This window comes from Passer domesticus, chromosome 2 (assembly GCF_036417665.1).
Source record: "Passer domesticus isolate bPasDom1 chromosome 2, bPasDom1.hap1, whole genome shotgun sequence".
Taxonomy (NCBI): Eukaryota; Metazoa; Chordata; class Aves; order Passeriformes; family Passeridae; genus Passer; species Passer domesticus.
The window spans coordinates 15837699-15856117 of record NC_087475.1 but is presented as its reverse complement, the minus strand read 5'-3'; the positions used below and the strand labels follow the sequence as shown (position 1 = coordinate 15856117).

Below are 18419 nucleotides of genomic sequence, written 5' to 3'. Positions count from 1 at the left end.
AACAAATTATTTCTTTCTCATGGACAGTAAACAGAACAGTAAGAATCTTTCCCTTTTTGGAAACACTCATCTTTAAAGACTTCTTTCCAGAAAGGTGATGCTTTATATTTGACAATCAGAGTCCCAGATATGTTAGCAATAGTAGATGACTATTCCAGGAGATCAGACAAAAATTTTTAAAAATTGTTTCGGAAAGTGTTTTTGATGTACAGTGGTAGACTACATACAGCTGTGGTGATGTGCTTTGCAGCTCCTGCAGTAATTGCTCACAAGTCTGCAGTCCTGCTCCCACCCCCCATCGTTTAATGCATGTCAATATTCAGCCATGTTCAGGGCTGCCATACATCTCCCAGTGGACCTCACCTCCTCCTCTTTAAGCTTTTGTCTCCGCTTTTCTTCAACAGCTGCTCTCTTCTGCTCCTCTCTCTGCCTCTGCTCCTCCAGTCTTCTCCATCGCTCCTCCATTTGCTTTTCATACTGAAGTTTTGCTCTTCTCTCCTTCTCCAGTATCTGCTGCTCCCTAGCAGCTTGTGCAGGAAAAAAATGTGCATTTCACGTCATGCAAATTTTCTTCTATTTTAAAATTATTTGGTAACATGAAACAATAATGTAAAACAACAAATACAAGTACACAGGGTTTTAGTCGACTGAGATTAAAAATATAGTGCACAGAAGTGCTGAAATGATTAGTAAATCTAAGCAATTTGTTCAATACATAAATTGGGAAGCCCTTCTACACAAGGTGCCAGTTTGTATGCCTTATCTATGTAAAAAACAGTGCACACAACAATTTAGCTATTTTTTATTGTTTTAAGTCCCTCTGAAGCTTAAAGCCAAATTATTTTTTCAGACATACTGCTCCTAGTAATCTTTGAAGGAAATCAGCCGTATATGTTGAAGCAAAAGCCCTTGGGGGACTTCTTTAAAACTGTGCTTCTTGTTACAGAGCTGCCTTTAAAATAAACACATGTAAACAACATATGCTATGTTTTCTATGAAGTTTTGAAAATACATCTTTGAGCTCATGATTTTGTGCTACATCTTTACCCACTTCTGCCTTTTCATATGAAAAAAAATTACTTCTGTTACTGAGGTTTTGCCCAGCTGTTTATTCCAACTGGAACAACAATCTTCATGGGACATTACCCTGATGTTTCAGAAACTCATACTGCAACAATACATACTGGACTGTTGCTTCAGGTGTACATTGGAGAACAAGTAGCAGGAGTTAATGTGGCAAATTGAGAGGAAAAATCCATTTCCCATGCAAGTGTATTCCATAAAAAGGTAGGGAAGAAGAGTTCTGTAAGCATGCCTATATACACACGAGCCTGTAGTGTCACACACCAACACACATACGGCCAATATCAAAGAAGGAATATTGCTAGGCTAAGAACTTGAAAGTCAGGGAAAGCCAGAATTAACACTGTTTATACAAGAGCTAGTCCTTCTTCCTGCTCACTTATGCCTCTGCTCACTTATGCCCGTGTTTCTTCAGTTGCTGTTTCCTTTTGCAGCACATCATCATGCTTCTAACTCTCCCATTGTTCCTAGGCTCTTGTCCAGCTCTTGTCCAGCCATTCCAAATGCTTCTTCTCAGATCAGCCTTTTCCCCTCAGTTCCTGCCCCCAGGCTCTTTGACCACAGCTGTGACCTTCTGTCCCTCTTAGCCCTACTCCATCCTCACTCCCTTGGGTGAAAGCCGGTCTTCCCAACACCCAAATCCTTTTCCAACATTCCATTTCTTTCCCTTAAATAGAGTCCTTCTACAATACTTCTTCCTCAAATCCAGCCTGCTTTCCAGAACACCTTCTAGCTTATTCTTGTTAGAAATACAGTTGATGCTGTCTTCCCCTTTTCTCCTATGAAAATCCACTGATCTTCCCCACTCGAGACAGGGCAGTATGAGGGGAGTGTCAGTGATGCAGTGAATCTGGATTGAATGCATGAAGTTCAGACTTGTCAACAGAAAAAGTTACCTCAGAGACAGTGGATAAAAAGTGACCAGGCATGAATTGTTCCCACTGCTAGCCACATCAGGTAGAGCAGGTGACAAAGCATGCTGGAGTTCATAAAAACCAAAAATTAAGTGAGGTGTCCAGAGATTGTGCTAAGATTACCTTCTGAGTAAGTAGGTGAAACCTGGGACTGATTCTGGACAGAGAAGTAAACAAATCTGTCATCATGGACACACATACAATTCTTGTTGCTTAATTTAGGGATGCTAAACCACTGATTAATGAGTTTTGGCTTGGGTAAAAAAAGTTACTTAATATTGCTATACATTACCTGCTGACTGCTTAAAGATTTGACCCCTGGGGGAACACACTGCTTTTTTCTGAACTTCTAAAAGAAAATTCTCACAATCAAACTGTGACCAAAACCCAAAGCTCCCCATTACTTCCAAATCCCTTGGTCCAACCACTCCCAAAATCTCCAGGTTTCAGTTTCCTTTTCATCTCTTCTACTCCAAGTCCTTTCCCATCTAATCATCATACCACTTTCTGGAGAACGAGAAAAGAAGGGATAATCAGGAGGAAAAGAAGAGATAGCCTACACTGAGCATACCTGGAAGAGAAGGAAGTCCCAGATAGACAGAAGCTCGGGTAAGGTTAAGTACTAAAGAGCAGCAGACTTTCACCAGAACTACCAAAAGGAATCATGCTGACCAAGCCCATGGTCATGAAAAATGTCAAGTCACTGGTCTCAAGCCCCAGACTTTGCAAAGAAATGGTCAACAGTTTGTTTAGTTATTGCAAGAAAAACAGTATTTTTCTATTATTCTTTTGACAGGTACCCATACTTGTTTAGTTGACATTTCCTCAAAATGTATGCTTACCTTTAATTTTACAAAAATCATACAACACTGACAATTCCTTCTGCTAGGTATTGTCAGGATATCTCTAGGAACAGTGCTACTGATCCTTCTTGTCATTACAGGGAGTAAAAGTGAAATTAACTGTTTAACACTTTTTTATATATACAGAAAGCTACAAAAAATTTAATTTATGTGTATATATATATGTATACACACACACATATATATATTCACCTTTTAATTGTGTATACACCCTTAAATATATATTTATACTTTTTACATATCTATTTTACAATTCTCTCAGTATTTCCCTGGTCGTATTAATAGATTAAAAATAACTGGTTGTTTCAAACAAAATCTGAAATCATGACTTATGTTATTCAGAAACTGAAGAATGTTTTTTATCATTCTCCTGAAAGATTACCCATTTTACAGCTTACAGAAAAGTACACACTTTAATGCTCACTTAACAACTCTATTATATATTTCAATATGGCTAAAACCAAAGAGATTAAAACTGAGGTTGCTTTATCAAATCATCCTACATAATATTCTGAGTATTATTCAAGGCTTATTTGGGATTTTCAAAAACCAGGATCATAACAGCAGTATCTTGAACATAAGCCTATATTCAAAGGCACCACAAATCAATTAAGAAAGTCAACTTGTAAATATAAAATACTAAATATTTGACTGGAAATTCACAAAGATTATTTTTTATAATTTAAGTTAAAAGAAGTGATAAAGACCAGGAACAAACTGAACAACAAGATTGAAAAATCAGAACACAAAAATGCTATGTTAGTTAGTTAAGCCTATTAAAATGTATATATAAATAACAGATACACCTCCTGCCAACTTACCAAGGTATTTCTCCCTTTCTTCTCTTCTTTCCTTTGCCAGTCTTTGTCTTTCATCAGTTTTTAGAAATCCATCAATAGCTGAAGAGAGAGGGAGGGGGAAAAAAAAGCCTTAAAAATCTATTAAGCAAAACTAAAGAAGGATCCGAAAGAAATTAAAAGAATCAATCAAAAAGAAACCATAACTACTGCATTTAACAACTCCAATAACCAAACCAATTTTGCTCTTGTATGCAGGCAGGTTAACGAGCTGGGATTCAGGTACCTCTTGAGCACAGCCTCCCACCCACTGCTGAACTCCAAGCACGGCTCCTCAGTGGAAATGCCTGACTCCTCTTCTCAGAGCAAACAAGCATGCTGCTAGTGCTTGTTTCAGAACCTGAAACTTCCTTGGGAAAAACGGTAAGGATGCAATTAACGTGCCTTTGTTAATAAGCTCATTTTAAAGTTTTTGGCTAGATGGAAAAAGCTAGCTCAGAAAAGCAGTAAGCAGCTACATGGAGTCCCAGCCTTTATATTTATGGCTGACCACAGCCCCCCAGTTTTCTTCCTTGCTCAGCATTTCAACAACCAGCAATTACTGCTGGATGAGGCTACAGAAGCAGCAGCCCTCCTGCCCTCTTCCCCAGGCAGGAAACACTTTGTTTCCTACTGGAGTTGGCATCCAAAAGTAAGATGCTTCTTTGGGACGAGGTTGCCTAAGGATGTTTTGTACCTGGATCCAGACACCCCAGCTCTTTGCACAGCATGAGCAGCTGAAAAGCCCAATTTAAGGAGGCAGGAAGGCAGAGTGTGACACACCAGGTGCCCTGGGGTCACCTGCCTGCATGCCCTGGAACAAGCATCAAAGGGACCTAAGATGGACCTTATGCAACAGCAGGAAAAAGGCCACCAATGAGTACCTTGACAGACCATCCAGGGGATGGTATCCTCTTAAAACAGCTGACAGGGCCTCCAGTGCCCTCCCTTCTCAGGATCTCCTGAGGTCTAAGCAGTGCTGCAGTGCAAACAGGCACGGTGTCTCACAGCACAGTTTACATCATTTGCAGTCATTATCTGGACTCCCTACTGAGTTACTGAATTCTAATTAAGTCCCCTTCCTTTTGCTCTGAGAACTGCACTTATTAATTTTATCCGATAAATACAAATGGAAAAATTACATAGACTGTAACCTCAACTACCTTCCTGAAAAGTCACACTTGCAGGTTCCATTCCAAAGGCATCCTGTCTGTGGGAGCAAGGATTTTGCATAGGAAGTGCTTTTCTATAAAATGCACAGTTGTGTAGGAAGGCTGAAAGCCAGCCTCAGTGGCCCCTGGTGACAAAGGCAGGGTCTCAGCTGTCCCCCATTACAATAACAGCTTGCTTTTCCCCAAGCAGCACCTTCAAAGACCATCTCTAATCCTTCTCAGCACACACACGGACTGTAACTACCTGAAGGCAGCCTGGCCCCTGGAAAAAATGTGATTAGAGCTCCCAGATGGTTAATTACAATGAAATTTGTGGGTCAAATACATATTTATTTATTACCAGAGACTCATCCTACTTCCATACTAGTCCACTTGGTTTGTTCACTTGGCTGACATTTGTTTTCAGATTTGACAAGGAAGAAGGAGACAAGAGGTGGCAGCTCAGTGAAGGAGCCATGGCAAAGGTTTGTAACTGCTTTGAAGGGGCCTGCAGTAAGTAGGCAAGAAGGTGAATCAGCATAGGTATTTTACAGCTCCAACTGAAAGTTTTTCAGCGTTCTCAAAGTCAAACAAACATGAAACCTACAATTCAGGTGAGAAGCAGCAGAGGGATGTGAAATTCTGATGGATCAAGAGCCCAAAGATGGAGGACTGGGCTTGGGAACAAGGAGGCTGGAGAAAGGGAAAGAAACAAGCAGAGGCACGAGTTAAGGTCTTCTGTGACAAAGGATGTAACTCAGGTGGAGAGGTGGAACCTAAAGTACAGAAGCTGGAATGGGGATAAATGGAGGGATGGAGAGGAACAGCAAGAGAGTTCATGTCCATGAGCTATGGTTCACAAAATCCTGCACTGATTCTCATCACTCTCCTGGCTTACAGTAACTATCTCAGAAATCCACCAGCAAAAATGTATCCCATTATGCCTATTAATAAAATCACAGCTAACGCATCTCTACTTTGATTGCTTCACAAACACAACTGGTAAAAGTGGATCTAAAACCCTTTGCTATCCAAAACTGATGCACAATTTTTCAGGTTGGCTTTCTCAAGCATTTGAATATCTCAACCAGAAAATACTATAAGATGATCAAGGTTGTAACGTCACATATTAAAGAGAATGTATCCAAATGAAACAGTCTGTACAATCTTTATTTTGCCTTTCTTACATATATATTACATTCTTTTCCTTTTAGGTCCCTTTTCTTATTCATTCAGTGCACAAGAGTTGAACCAAGTTCAAAGTTATTAGTGCTTCTTGCACTTTCTTTCTGAAACTGAAAAGTAGACAAAACTACACCTGAAGGCTTTTTGGAGAAGAGCATTCCACACTTGACTATGTCACAGGTGAAAATACAAATACATGAAATTACTGTTCATTACATAAGCAATACACCAACATGAAAAAAACCACAACCCACCAAAAAAACAGTGAAGGAAAACTGCATTCTAACATATACAGGCATCAAACACAAGATGGCAAGAGTAGCATTAAAATAGCACAGGCATTCCTAATGCTGGCATCTCTTAACTCAAGTACTAGACTTTGCAAATCAGCATGCCTGCCAAAAATCAGCAGCTTTACTTCAGAAAGTAAATACAGTTTTGAAGGACAGAACAACTGCTCCCCGGGTGATAGCTTGTACAATGGGATGACTTTCAAAGGCCAAAACAACCACACTTTATGCATCTTCATATAACATCCATAAAACATTATAAATGCAGTGGGCACAGCAGTTACCTGTGGCAAGGAATTTCACTAATGACAAGAATTCAAATCCCGTTTGGCAAAGCAGAGCTGGCAGAGGTAACTATCCCGGGAATAGTGCAAGGGCATCCCTGTCCCCTAACAGGGAACTGCCAGCAGAGGGCAGGAGAAGGTCTGAATAAATAAAACCCCACGGCAAAGTCGCTCTCACTGAGCTGTGACCTCGGGTTAAGCCTGTGTACGCAGCTTTATCCTGAGCCTTCCTCATATTTACAGCTAAGCCTCTGATCCCTCACTTAGAGAGGCACGTAACAGCTAACAACATGTTTAAGAGTCAGGGCGCAAATGCAGGCTGGCTGTTCTTCTGCCAACCAGAGTAATGAATACAAAGGAATACTGGCAGAAAATTCCTTAATAAACATTTATTCCCAGATTTGCAGAGGAATAAGGAAACTGCTCAAACAGCCAAGATTTTACTCTCAGGAAATGCACATATTTCTACTTATTACTCCATCTTGCAGCCCTCCCCAAAAGTCCTTTGCACAGAGTCCCCAATCTCTATGGCACATACTTAGGCACTGGGCTAATTCCTTGAGATTGTGCCTCATTTTTTGATAGAGGAGGGCCAGCTGTTCATCTGGGACTTTATTACAATGAGGATTTCTAAAGAAAAAGAACATAACATAAAACCAGTTCAAATGTCAGCCGCAGACCTGCAGCAATAATGTAACAGCTGATGCTGCAGGATTCCTCCAATATTTCCATGTTACTTGAAAATAAATATTCACAGAAGTTAAACCCAACATGTTAATCACTGCTTCAACCCTTTTTTATGGGCAAGGCAAACCTATTCAGACTGATGAAACAGTGCCAGAACATGTCCACACACACTGCTCTGCTCCACATCCTGCTTGTGAAAGCCTCTTGTGGTTGCTCAAGACAGAGGAAGGTTGGCCTTTCCTGATGAGACATAGCAAGTTCTGTCTTTTGGAATTCATACCCTGGTTTTGGTGAGAAAACAAGTATCCAAGCAGGACAATTAGGTTACTGGAAGCTGAGACTCCATTTCAAAAGGACCAACAGGCTGCCAGGGCATCTCCTCTCCTGAAATTCACACATGAGTAATTGTCAGCAGGTAAGGTCTCTTAATTTTTCTTTTTTCTACTTTGTTATTGAACTCACACCACTATCTGTCCTCTCTAATACCCCATGGTATTTGGTTTCACAATATTTTTATACACAGCAGATATCAAAGTCCTTGTTGGGCACCCTGACAGAAGCAAAGTCAGCTGGGCATCTGAGACCAGCTCTGCATAACAGTGCTCCACACACTGAGACCTTTGGCCATCCTGCATGAACACATTCAAGACATTTATACTTTTGTCCATTCTACCTGGCATTGCCCAACACTTTTAGACCTTTGCCACAATATGCTCCGATGCTGCTGAATTAGTGAAATTTCCCAGTTTGGATGCAGTTCTGCCAGTGGGTGGCCTTGCCTGGGCCACCACTGCACTTACACCCACTGTACTGCTGGCAAACTCTGCTGTTTCAAATAATAATCTTCATCTATAAAATTGACATTTTGCTCCCTAAAACCTGCTTTGTCTCCCTTGGGACTGTTCTTCGAGAAAATAATGAACAGCCATTTTCTACCTGTCATTGTTTCCCTCTGGGTATTTCTGAATGAAGAAATGTTCAAGTTTTCAGCTATTAGCTACACTTTGAGGAGAAAATTAGTTACAAAGCTACATGTGACTGTACCTGGATGGCACTTTCTATTGCCAAAAGGCACTTTTCCTAAATTTTAATTATTTTATAGCTGAGAGGTTTTCAGGTAGAGGCAACATGCAAACACCACAAGAGCTTTGCGGGTAGGTTCAGGAAGATTTAGTGGATTGTTGCCCTTTTCAAAAATTATCTTTTTCTATATTTTTTTTTAATTAAAAAGCTCTCTATTCTACAGCATTCAGAAAGCTTAACAAAAAGAATCAGAATTTCCCCAGTTTCAGATACTTAATTTTATTTTTAGATTTGCCAGGCTGGATTTCAAATATAACCAGAAAAGAAAAGGAGCATTGTCCATTATGTCTAATTAAAATACCAGGATGGCTATTTGTTGTTATAAAGATGTTAAGTGGATGAAGTCATTAAAGACAAACAGTTGCCAAACACTGACATTTCAGAACCCCAGGCTAATTGTCTGAGAGGTGGCCTGGCAAATAGAACAGAGAAGCTGTCAGGGACTGCATGCTCTAGTTAAACAACTAGGACACCTGCCTTATGCTCCTGCTCCCCACCCTGGATTTTCAAATTATCCATTTGAATCGAGAACTTCAGTTGTAAAACATACTTACACAAAGACCGCAGTAGCAAAATATATCCTACTGGTATGTGTATTTAAATTTAGGATGAAATTGCTCCAAAATGCTGGCCAAATAACCTTGAAATGATACACAGAGTATATATACATAATTTTGTGATCACATATATTGACAGAAATATCTTAATTACTACATGGGGAGGAAAAAATTGCTAAAATATTAATGACAAATCATCTCAGTTTTGCACAAGCCCACAGACACCTAATTAGCTCCATAGGATTGTGTACATATGTGTGTGCAGCCCTAACAGTGCCCCAAGGAGACTCCAATATCAGGCAGAAACAGCAGATGCACCTCAAGAGCACTCAGAAATGGTAAGATACATTAGCAGAACGTTTTTACTTATAAAAACACTAGATAATTAATCTAGAGTTATTATTTATTTAGTTTACTGAACAGGTCCCTGCTACACAGCCCCCCACACAGCCATACCAAGCAGTAGCACCGTGTCCATATTTCCTACACTGATGTTTTATTCATGTGCTTCCATAACCTCTCAGGCAGAAAGGAGTCCAGAGGATTTAACCAGTTCTTGACAATGTCTTTCTCACAGATTTAACACACATGAACATTTACAGCTGTATTTTTCAAACATCCCTAGACCCCAGAGCCATGTGGCACCTACAGGTAGGATCTTCTCTTTTATAGCCTGTCCAGCAACTTTCTGCAAGGAAACACTGTGCATTCTGGAAAGGATTAAAACAAACAAACAAAAAACCAAATAACCCAAACAAACAACAACAAAAACCCAAACAAAACAAACCAACCAAACAAAAAAAACCACACCAAAAATCCTGTTTCTAATTCACAATTAACATTTTGAAATTCCTAGGGTTTGCCAAGGTGGTACTATGGTACTAGCTGAAAATTTGATTCTAAAACAACAAGCAAACCTGTGAACCCCAAAGCTATAAACATTTCAAATACAAAGTTCTTTCCCATGGCTGAAATATTTTTACTCTTCCATTCACTTACTGCCTATCTTCTGAATTAGCAATAGTCCCAACTTGTATTTGCAATTTATGCATTTATAAACTTGCACAGACTAGTTTCACTGACTTCAGCAGAATGACTTGTGTTAAAACAGAACTTATGGAAATACCTCGTTAGGATCAGGAAGCCCATGCTTATCCCACCCAAGTCTGCAAAAAAGGTCCTATCACTCATGTGCTATCATACTGAATGAAAAATTCATTTTTTTGGAAGGAGAGTAGCTATAAATACTGTAGACACCACTTACCTGGTTTATTGTCTGCAAGAAAAAGCCTCAGTGTAAGACAATAAACCTCAAGTCAGTTATTTTGCCCAAATTATCTAAGGGAAACTATAAGATCAGATAAATTTGTTTCTCCATCACTAAATTCAATCTCAACAGCCTCATTTTAGGAACATATATATCAAAATGAAAGCAATTCCATTTATTGGTAACAATTTTTGTTACCAAAGTGAACAAGAAAAACTTTGGCTCTATAGTGCATAGGTGTAGTCAGCAGCACTGTGTCCAATGTGTATTCTACACTGATATTTTATTTATGTGCTTCTGTAATCTCTCAGGCAGAAAGGAGTCTGAAGGTTTAACCAGTGCTTGACAGTGTCTTTCTCTCAGATTTAACAGACATGAATATTTAAAACTGTATTTATGTGTATAGTGTAGTGTAGCACAATTCAATTTCTAATTAAAAGTGTTCCTGAACTGACAATACACATCTGTGTATCAACATCTGCTGATGTTATATATTGATTATTAGGTATCAGATAACCAGAGCTTAGTGAGACACTAGCATCTCACTGACAAATTCAGATATTTTTAGCATGAGCAGACCAGATGGGAACTGTAAGTACCCATTTCTCCCACCTCCACTAGCTTATAATCTCCAAATGCACATTAAACCCCACTTCCTGCTCAAGTTAATTGGCTTTGCTGGTGTGTGGCACTGAATAGTGATCTTATGCTTTGGTGGTTTTCCAAATGTCACCGCTGTGTTGCGCTCTCAGTGACAGCTGAAGTGCAGAGAGAGAGCAGGAGCGAAGGGAGCCCTGAGCTGCTCTCTGTGCCCAGGCAGGAGCAGCTTCAGCAGAAGCCTCAGGGAGCCCTCGGTGGGTGAGGAGCTGAGCTGCACTGAGGGGTACCACAGCCCATTTTCCTGCTGAACACCCGATCCAACCTCCACAGCAGCACCCCACGCTGCACGTTTAAAACCAAGGGTGCGGGAGCCAGTACTTGTAAATATTATCTGCAGGAAACAGAGAGCATCCAAATGTGAGCACCCAGGTGACCTGGAGCACACTGGGCTGAGCTCCTGTCTTCATGCTCAGGCTCTTTGGCCAAGCAACCCCAGTGACCTTCCTCTCTGCCCTGGGTGGCTGTCCTTCCCCTCTGCCCTGGGTGGCTGTCCCACCTCCACCCACAGGCCAGGCACCCCCACATGACCCCCAGCAATCAAATTTAGCTGCACGGAGAAGAGGGAAGCTGGAATGATTTTCCTGCTGTGACAGCTACCTGGAACATGTCAAGCTGCCCAGCTCAAGGCACTGTAGTGCACTGCTGAAGGCCATTCTTGTGCTGCCAGAGCTCCTTCTCACAGCACCAGTCCATAGCAGCTGCAAATCTCTAACTTCAGCTGATTCAAGGGTCACAGGACAGTATTTTGGAGGAAGCCCCAGCAGTCCCTGTACATCCTGCCTTCCACTGTGGCCTTTTTGCAGGCCATGGATCTCTACAGCAAAGTGACTGCCTGCAGCTGGGGCAGCCAATAAAGATTTTTTTTTTTTTAATCCTATAATCAAACTGGTAATTAACCTCTATGTCTAGGTACCCAAACAAAAGCATGACAAAAATTCACAGCTTGCTTCTAAACCAACTTCAGCCAGAAAGTTTTCTTTTGGAGCCTGAAGTGAAAATGACAAGGATTTATCAGTATGCTCTCAAAAACTATCCTTAAAAAATATTTAAGACAATCCCAGAAGAAATGATGAAACAAAACAAAAAAAAAATCTACAAATCAAAGGCTCACACTTGGGTGACAGAAGCTTGGTGGGTGACCACTTCAGAAGTGGTAATTTGTACAGTGCAACATAGACCATCAACCTTCCACTGCACATTTATGTACAGGGATGGTTCTGATTCTTTTTACTAGTTCTGGTTTCATTTCAAGTCTTATTTAATAGAAACTGCAAAAGAGACACTGGTGCTTTGGGATTTGCTCTGAGTTGCAGCAAAAATATAGTTAGAGAACGAAGAAAACACCCTTGGCTCCTAACAATGCTTACGGAGGCGTGAGGTGTTGCCAGTACATCTTTAATTACTACAGCACATCGGAATTTTTTTCCCTAGATAGTAAAATTAAGTTTTTAACATTACCTTTATCTACCACTATACTCTGTCCTCCATGAGTGGAAGATTTGGAGAAAGCTTCAGTGTGCTTCTGTTCTGCTCTTTCTGGTCAACAAAGTGAGGATAAAGCATTTAACAAAAGACGAATCCATTTGCAATTTTCCATTTATATATATCTCTCTATCAAAAAAAAAAAAAGTGTTGATGAGTTACTAACATGACATGCAGCTATCAAAGACTGACCTAAATAACCTCTACTTTGCTCTACCCACGCCTCATGCCTTGCATGTATATTATGCAATGCATAATATACAGTATATTATTGCAGTATATTATTCCAAACAGTATATTATTCCAAATAGAAGCAGCCACCAGTATCAGATGTAGAAAGCACATTTTCCCTGTGATTTGGCAAAAGCTTCCAAAACAAAAAGAAGCAAAGCTGATTAATCCCCAGCACACATGATCAAGTGAACTTCATCCTCTGTGGACTTGGCTAAGCTCAGGAGCAACAGTTAAAATGTTGCTTTTGCTGTACTTCACACTAATTATATTTCCCAGCCATTTATTTCAGGGAGAACACTCATTGACTATCAAAATCAAAACAATTTATTCTAGGAAAATGCACAATAAATCCTCATAGGGAAGAAAAGCTTTAACAATTAAATGTTTGCTTCAAAGCTTTTTCTTGCATTTTAGTAGATGAACTACACCAACATAGTTGATATTTATAATGTTATGTATGGACATACAGTTTTAACTATGTTTATGGTCAATGTCAACTCTTCAAAGTGTATTCCACACAGCTCCTGGTTTTGCATCTCCCAGTCTTGGCCCCTACACATAATTCTTAATAAAGCACATAATTTAGTGGTGGGCTCCAAATACCCTTTTAAATCCAGAACATGATTTTTTTCCCTCTGGCATTTATGCAGTCTTATCTGAGAATCTAGTAATTCTAGGTCTTCCATCAAGAGCCAATGTCCTTGCTGAGACTTCTGCTTGTGCTTTAGCTGTGAGCTTCTGACACTCAAGGAATTCCAAGCATGAAGCTTTCAGCGCATGCAAGTCCACCTGCAAGACACTGCTGAGACCTGACCATGTGCTGGCAGCCTCTCTGCCCCAGAGAACAAAAATATGATATTTACATACATCCTTTTATACATATGTATGCATCTCTGAACAATCATTTATTATGACTGTTCTTGGTCCAACAATTTAATGCTGGCCACTGTGCACACAAAATATTAACTGCCTCTGTTAGAAACCAATCAAGCCTCCTGAAGGGCTCCAAAAGCAAGAACCTCATTCAACTCTTACCCTTAAACTGTATTAAAGGGTCTGAATTACTTGAAGCTTCTAGAAATCTAGGAAATATACCAAAGTAGAGACTGCCTTAATACTGACCCAGGCAAGCTCATCTATACATGGGGCTGGTGTTGAAAGAGTCCAGGTCAGTGAGGAAACTGTGACAATTGAGACAGGCTGGAACCCACCCCCTTGCCTAAATCCTGCTCCATTCTGACAATGTTTGCATTTAATGGAAACAGAAGACCTTAGATCTATTAGGTTAGTGCTTGGAAGATTATTTTATAAGGGCAAGAGACAGCAAGGAGATGGACAGACACACAAATAAGGCTTGAACATTTCTGCATCCCTTGAAGGAGTTATATGAACCTATGATCTTAAGTGGAATTTATTTGGAGATTCAAGACCTTAACAAAAGATTGTGAAAAAGATTAAGTCTGCCTTTTTAGCACCACAAAACATGTATCTTTGTTTGATCTCTGATTTCTCAGAGGATTATTCAGCGTTCCAGTATAAATTATATTAGCTGTTTATGCAAACTCAGAACACAAATCACACTATTCATGGAGCTCTTAACCTACAGAATTAGGAAGATAATATACCAAACTCAAACTTTACACACAGGAGAGGCGAGTGGATTATGCATCCACTGATCTTTCAAATCTCAAAAAGAAGGCTTTTTCCAGATAATAATTTGGAGCATTAACAAAGATTTACAAAAATCTATAAAATTAAAGGATAAATCAGAATATAAAATGACTGAACTGTACACAAAGTGCTTAAATGATACGCTAAGGTGAAAACATATACTGAACACAGGCTGGACAGCACATTTAAGCAACACAAGGGGCCAAGTAAAACATAGTGGGTCACTAAGCTCTGCAGTAAGGAGCGCTTAACAGAGATCAGATCCTGTATTCAGTATTTTCTGTCAAAGTTCATCTGAACTCTAGCAGTAAGGTGTGACAACACTACACAATATAAGGGGAAACTCCACTTCCCACTGGTGTCTCCTACCTTCTTTTGTGACCTTTGTGGCCCACAGAGGAAGAAGTGGAGAGACAGAGATAATATTCCAGTCAACACCTGCAGCTTTCAGTGCTGTGCCAAGTCTGCCTCTGCCCTGGCTCAGGGGAGCTCCGTGCAGGAGCAGGCACTGCAGGCACCGAGGAGAGCCACAGAGACTCAGCTGGTGCTCCCATGGCACGAGCATTTTAGAGCCTTTAGACACAAACAGGCCCTTGCACATACATGTGCACTCTATAAGCACAGTGTTTTCTTTCCACTGTTACCAGAATTCGTTTCAAAGACCAGACACGCTAGCCCCACACAAAATTTTTAAATAAAATACAGGTACTCATAGAACAACATTTCTTGGAGTATTTCTGGTGATCCTTCAGCCATCTGGAGAAGACTGACTTGATTCAGGACAAAGTCCAAAGCTGGCATGCAAGTGTTAACATCAGTAACTCAGCACCAGTGTCCAGATGCTTTGAGGGCACAAAACAAGCAAAACAGGACTTTAAATATTTAAGAAAAAAAAATGTACTTTATATTTGTCCAAAATTACAGGCATCTATTAACAGGCTCATATGGGTCTTCCACCACAGTATAAGAAAACTTGTTTGGTTCAAAGGTAATTTTTCTTTATTACTTTATTCCTTCAGCCTCTGTATACTCTTACACATGATTTTGTAGCACTTTGCATAGCAAATTGCTGTTCTCGTTCATAAATAAGGGCAGAGCTAGAAATCTGGCCCAGAGATTTTTATTTTTCTGGTAATTTAAATTCTTCAAACAAGTAACTTCAAAAAAGCCTCTACAGGGCACTGAAAAGCCTCATTTCTTACAGGGCTGTGCCATGACACCAGATTCTCTACTGAAGTGTTGTCAGAGGTCAGGGTCATTCACAAACAATTCTCTCCTGAAAGTGGTGAATTTTAGGCCCTATAATATAGGGGTGAGCTTTTACTGTGTTCTGTGGCATCACCTGGTTTTATCATCTTTGTGGGAACAGCATCATTTATGACAAATCTGGTTGAAGTTGACTGATGGCTTCAACAGCTAATTATTGGTGAGAAGAAAGAAGGATGGACAAAAAAATAGATGTGATCCTCTGCATTTAATTTCTTTTTCAAGAAATACAGACAACTGAGTTCTTGAAATTGTAGTAAGACACTTAAAGCCTGCATCAAAATCCTTATTCATTTGCATGCCTCCAAAAATACGGCATATTAAGCACACAATGTCCTATATCAATAAAGGTTTTCTATCTTCAAGGTCCCAGCTACTCACAGCATGATGGCCTTGAGTAAAAAGAAAACCCACAAGAACTCAAAAAAAATCTATTAAAGCTCAAGGAAGTTTCTACAAAGAACAAATACAGAAATCTCCATATTATGTTTTTTTGTATTAAAAAACTGTAAAAAATCTGTAGCTTCTCCTGCACATTTTCCAAGTAACTCACCTAGAATAAAGCTAACAATAAAAATGAGAGGACACAGATGAGCCAAAAACCAAATTTAAACACACAGTTTAAATATTTCAGGAAAAAGACATATGATGTTATGCTATAGTGATATTCATCTAATTAACTGCCTGACATTTAAACTGACAAGCTTAAAGATAGTCAGAGACAATATATAAGATGGGAACTGTAAAAGAAGCTTAATCCAGTGTCACAATGTTAAACTGCCAAGATAAACTGACCAACAATAATGCAGAATAATTTTCACTGGTAATGTCTTTTGGGTTATTTATAAAAAGCAAAACAAGAAATTGAGTGCTTGCAGTTCATCAAAACATCACTGTTTGGCTAAAAAAGTGGAGGCTGACTGATAAGTTTGAAAAAAATATTTGCAGGAAACATACCGATCTCTAAAAGGAAACAAAGATAATTATTTGCACAAGTGAACAGTAGCATGAACGTATGAAGGTTGATGATGAATTTTCACTCAGCCTTCTCCTGTGTGAGATGCCACACTGAATCCACCAAATCTAATCACACAGCCTGACTCTTTTGGCACACAGATTTATTTAATGCTGTGACACAGTCTAGTAACACGTGGTGTGGATGAGTTTGTGGGGATAAAAAGCAAGCTCTTCAACAGAGATAAATGCATGATGAATGCGAGGAATTGAAGGTCACATATGCTTGGCAGACAATACTTTGTTCTAATTCATTTTGAAAACACTTGAATGATGATTTAGCAATTAAATTATCTACTTGTAATACAATGTAATTATACATTTTGGAAGACAGTCTAGTTGGCTTAATTCCGTCTAATGTGTGTTTAGACTTTGTAAGTCTACAATTAGCTTATGTATGGATTAGCTGGTATTTTCTATTTAAAATTTACTTTTTAATTTTCTCTTATTCTTTGTTCCTCCCTCTCCTCTTTCTCTGATGTGTTGAAGTTGTGGTTTTAATAAAACAATTACTGGCATAAAATTTAACCTGACTAATCCTGCAAACAAAACAAACACAGCTTTATTTGGCAGCAAAATGTAGGAACTTAACAGTCAAAAGCTTAAAACTTTGCACCACAAAATAGTAAAATAATCCTGGTTTAATTCTTGTAACAACCTGTCTCATCACCTTTCCCTGCCCAAATATCAACACTAAATCCCAAAGTAATTTCTTTCCTATCTGATTGTTTTTCTTTTCATGTCACAAAATCAGTAAGAAAGTTCTAGTTTTATATAGTACTTCAGGACCTTTGCACCATTAAATTTTGCATATTCAGTAATTCATTGTCTGAGTATCTATTTAAAATTTACTCCTTATCTTTGCCCTTAACATCTCACTGTGGTTTCCAGTGAGACTGTTCACCTCTCAGGCTGCCAGAGCTGACAATACAGCTACAGAGTAGAGACACAAAGAAAACTTTCCTCATACCAAGAACATAATTATTTAAAAAAATTCCTATTCTGGATCCTACAAAACTGAAGAAGTTTTTATTTTAAAAATATCTTCTCAACTATACCTCAGGGTGCAAAGCTGCAACACAATTATGGAAATACCATACAATTGTCAACAGACTAAGTTTTTTATCTTCCAGCAATCTCCCAGGTTTATTCAAGTTAGACTGTCTTTTCAACAATTTTTTTTTTGCTGTTTGCAATACAGTTATTTAGGATTTACCACATATAAACATGTCCTATTGCTATGTTCTACCTCAAAATTAAATGGGCTGTAGCAGGTAAGTTTCATATGACTGACTGAAAGAATTTCCCATAAATTATGCAATCTAAACTAAACAACAAGTGATAAATAGTTGCTAAAGGTATTAAAATGACTTGGAAACCCCTCAATTACAAATTTGTACTGTTTACAAACTGCACAATGGACAACAGAAGGGGTTAATCCAAAGGAATTTGCAAGCAAAACAAAAACCAGAACACACGAGGGTCTCAGGAGTCCCCACAAAAGCCACAGTCCAAGCTCCCTGAGCACCCATGCAGTAACAGAGCTACGGACTGCGGGAGAGTTTTGGGTGAACACTGACATCACCTCGCACACATCTCCCCTCTGCACTAACTCTTTTATTAACAGGGTTTTTACACAGGACACCACTCCCTTGGAGACACCTCTGGCACGGAGAAGGGGCCAGTGCCATACGGATGGACCCAAACTGGGTTAAGTCACTGGTAGCCCCTCTCCAACCCAGCTCCTGCCCATCCCATGGCACTGCTATGCCCACTCTGCAGTGCTGGGGGAGAGCACAGAAACTGTGCCAAGGCACAAAACTCTGAATTGCTCCTTTGTTTCACGTGAGAGAACCGCCGAAGTGCACAGAGCTCCGCATCTCTGTTACTCA

General features: G+C 39.5%; 1 protein-coding gene across 6 annotated transcripts in view; it reads right to left on the bottom strand.

The window, feature by feature from the left end:
- MAP7D2 (MAP7 domain containing 2) overlaps window positions 1-18419 on the bottom strand; it is an 82284-nt gene that overhangs the window by 33330 nt on the left and 30535 nt on the right. For all 6 annotated transcript variants that reach the window (XM_064407516.1, XM_064407510.1, XM_064407511.1 and 3 more), the window contains exons 2-3: window positions 3682-3759; window positions 364-527 (exon numbers count right to left, since the gene is read on the bottom strand). In XM_064407516.1, coding sequence (XP_064263586.1) covers window positions 364-527; window positions 3682-3759 — 242 coding nt within the window. The remainder of the gene's footprint in view (window positions 1-363; window positions 528-3681; window positions 3760-18419) is intronic.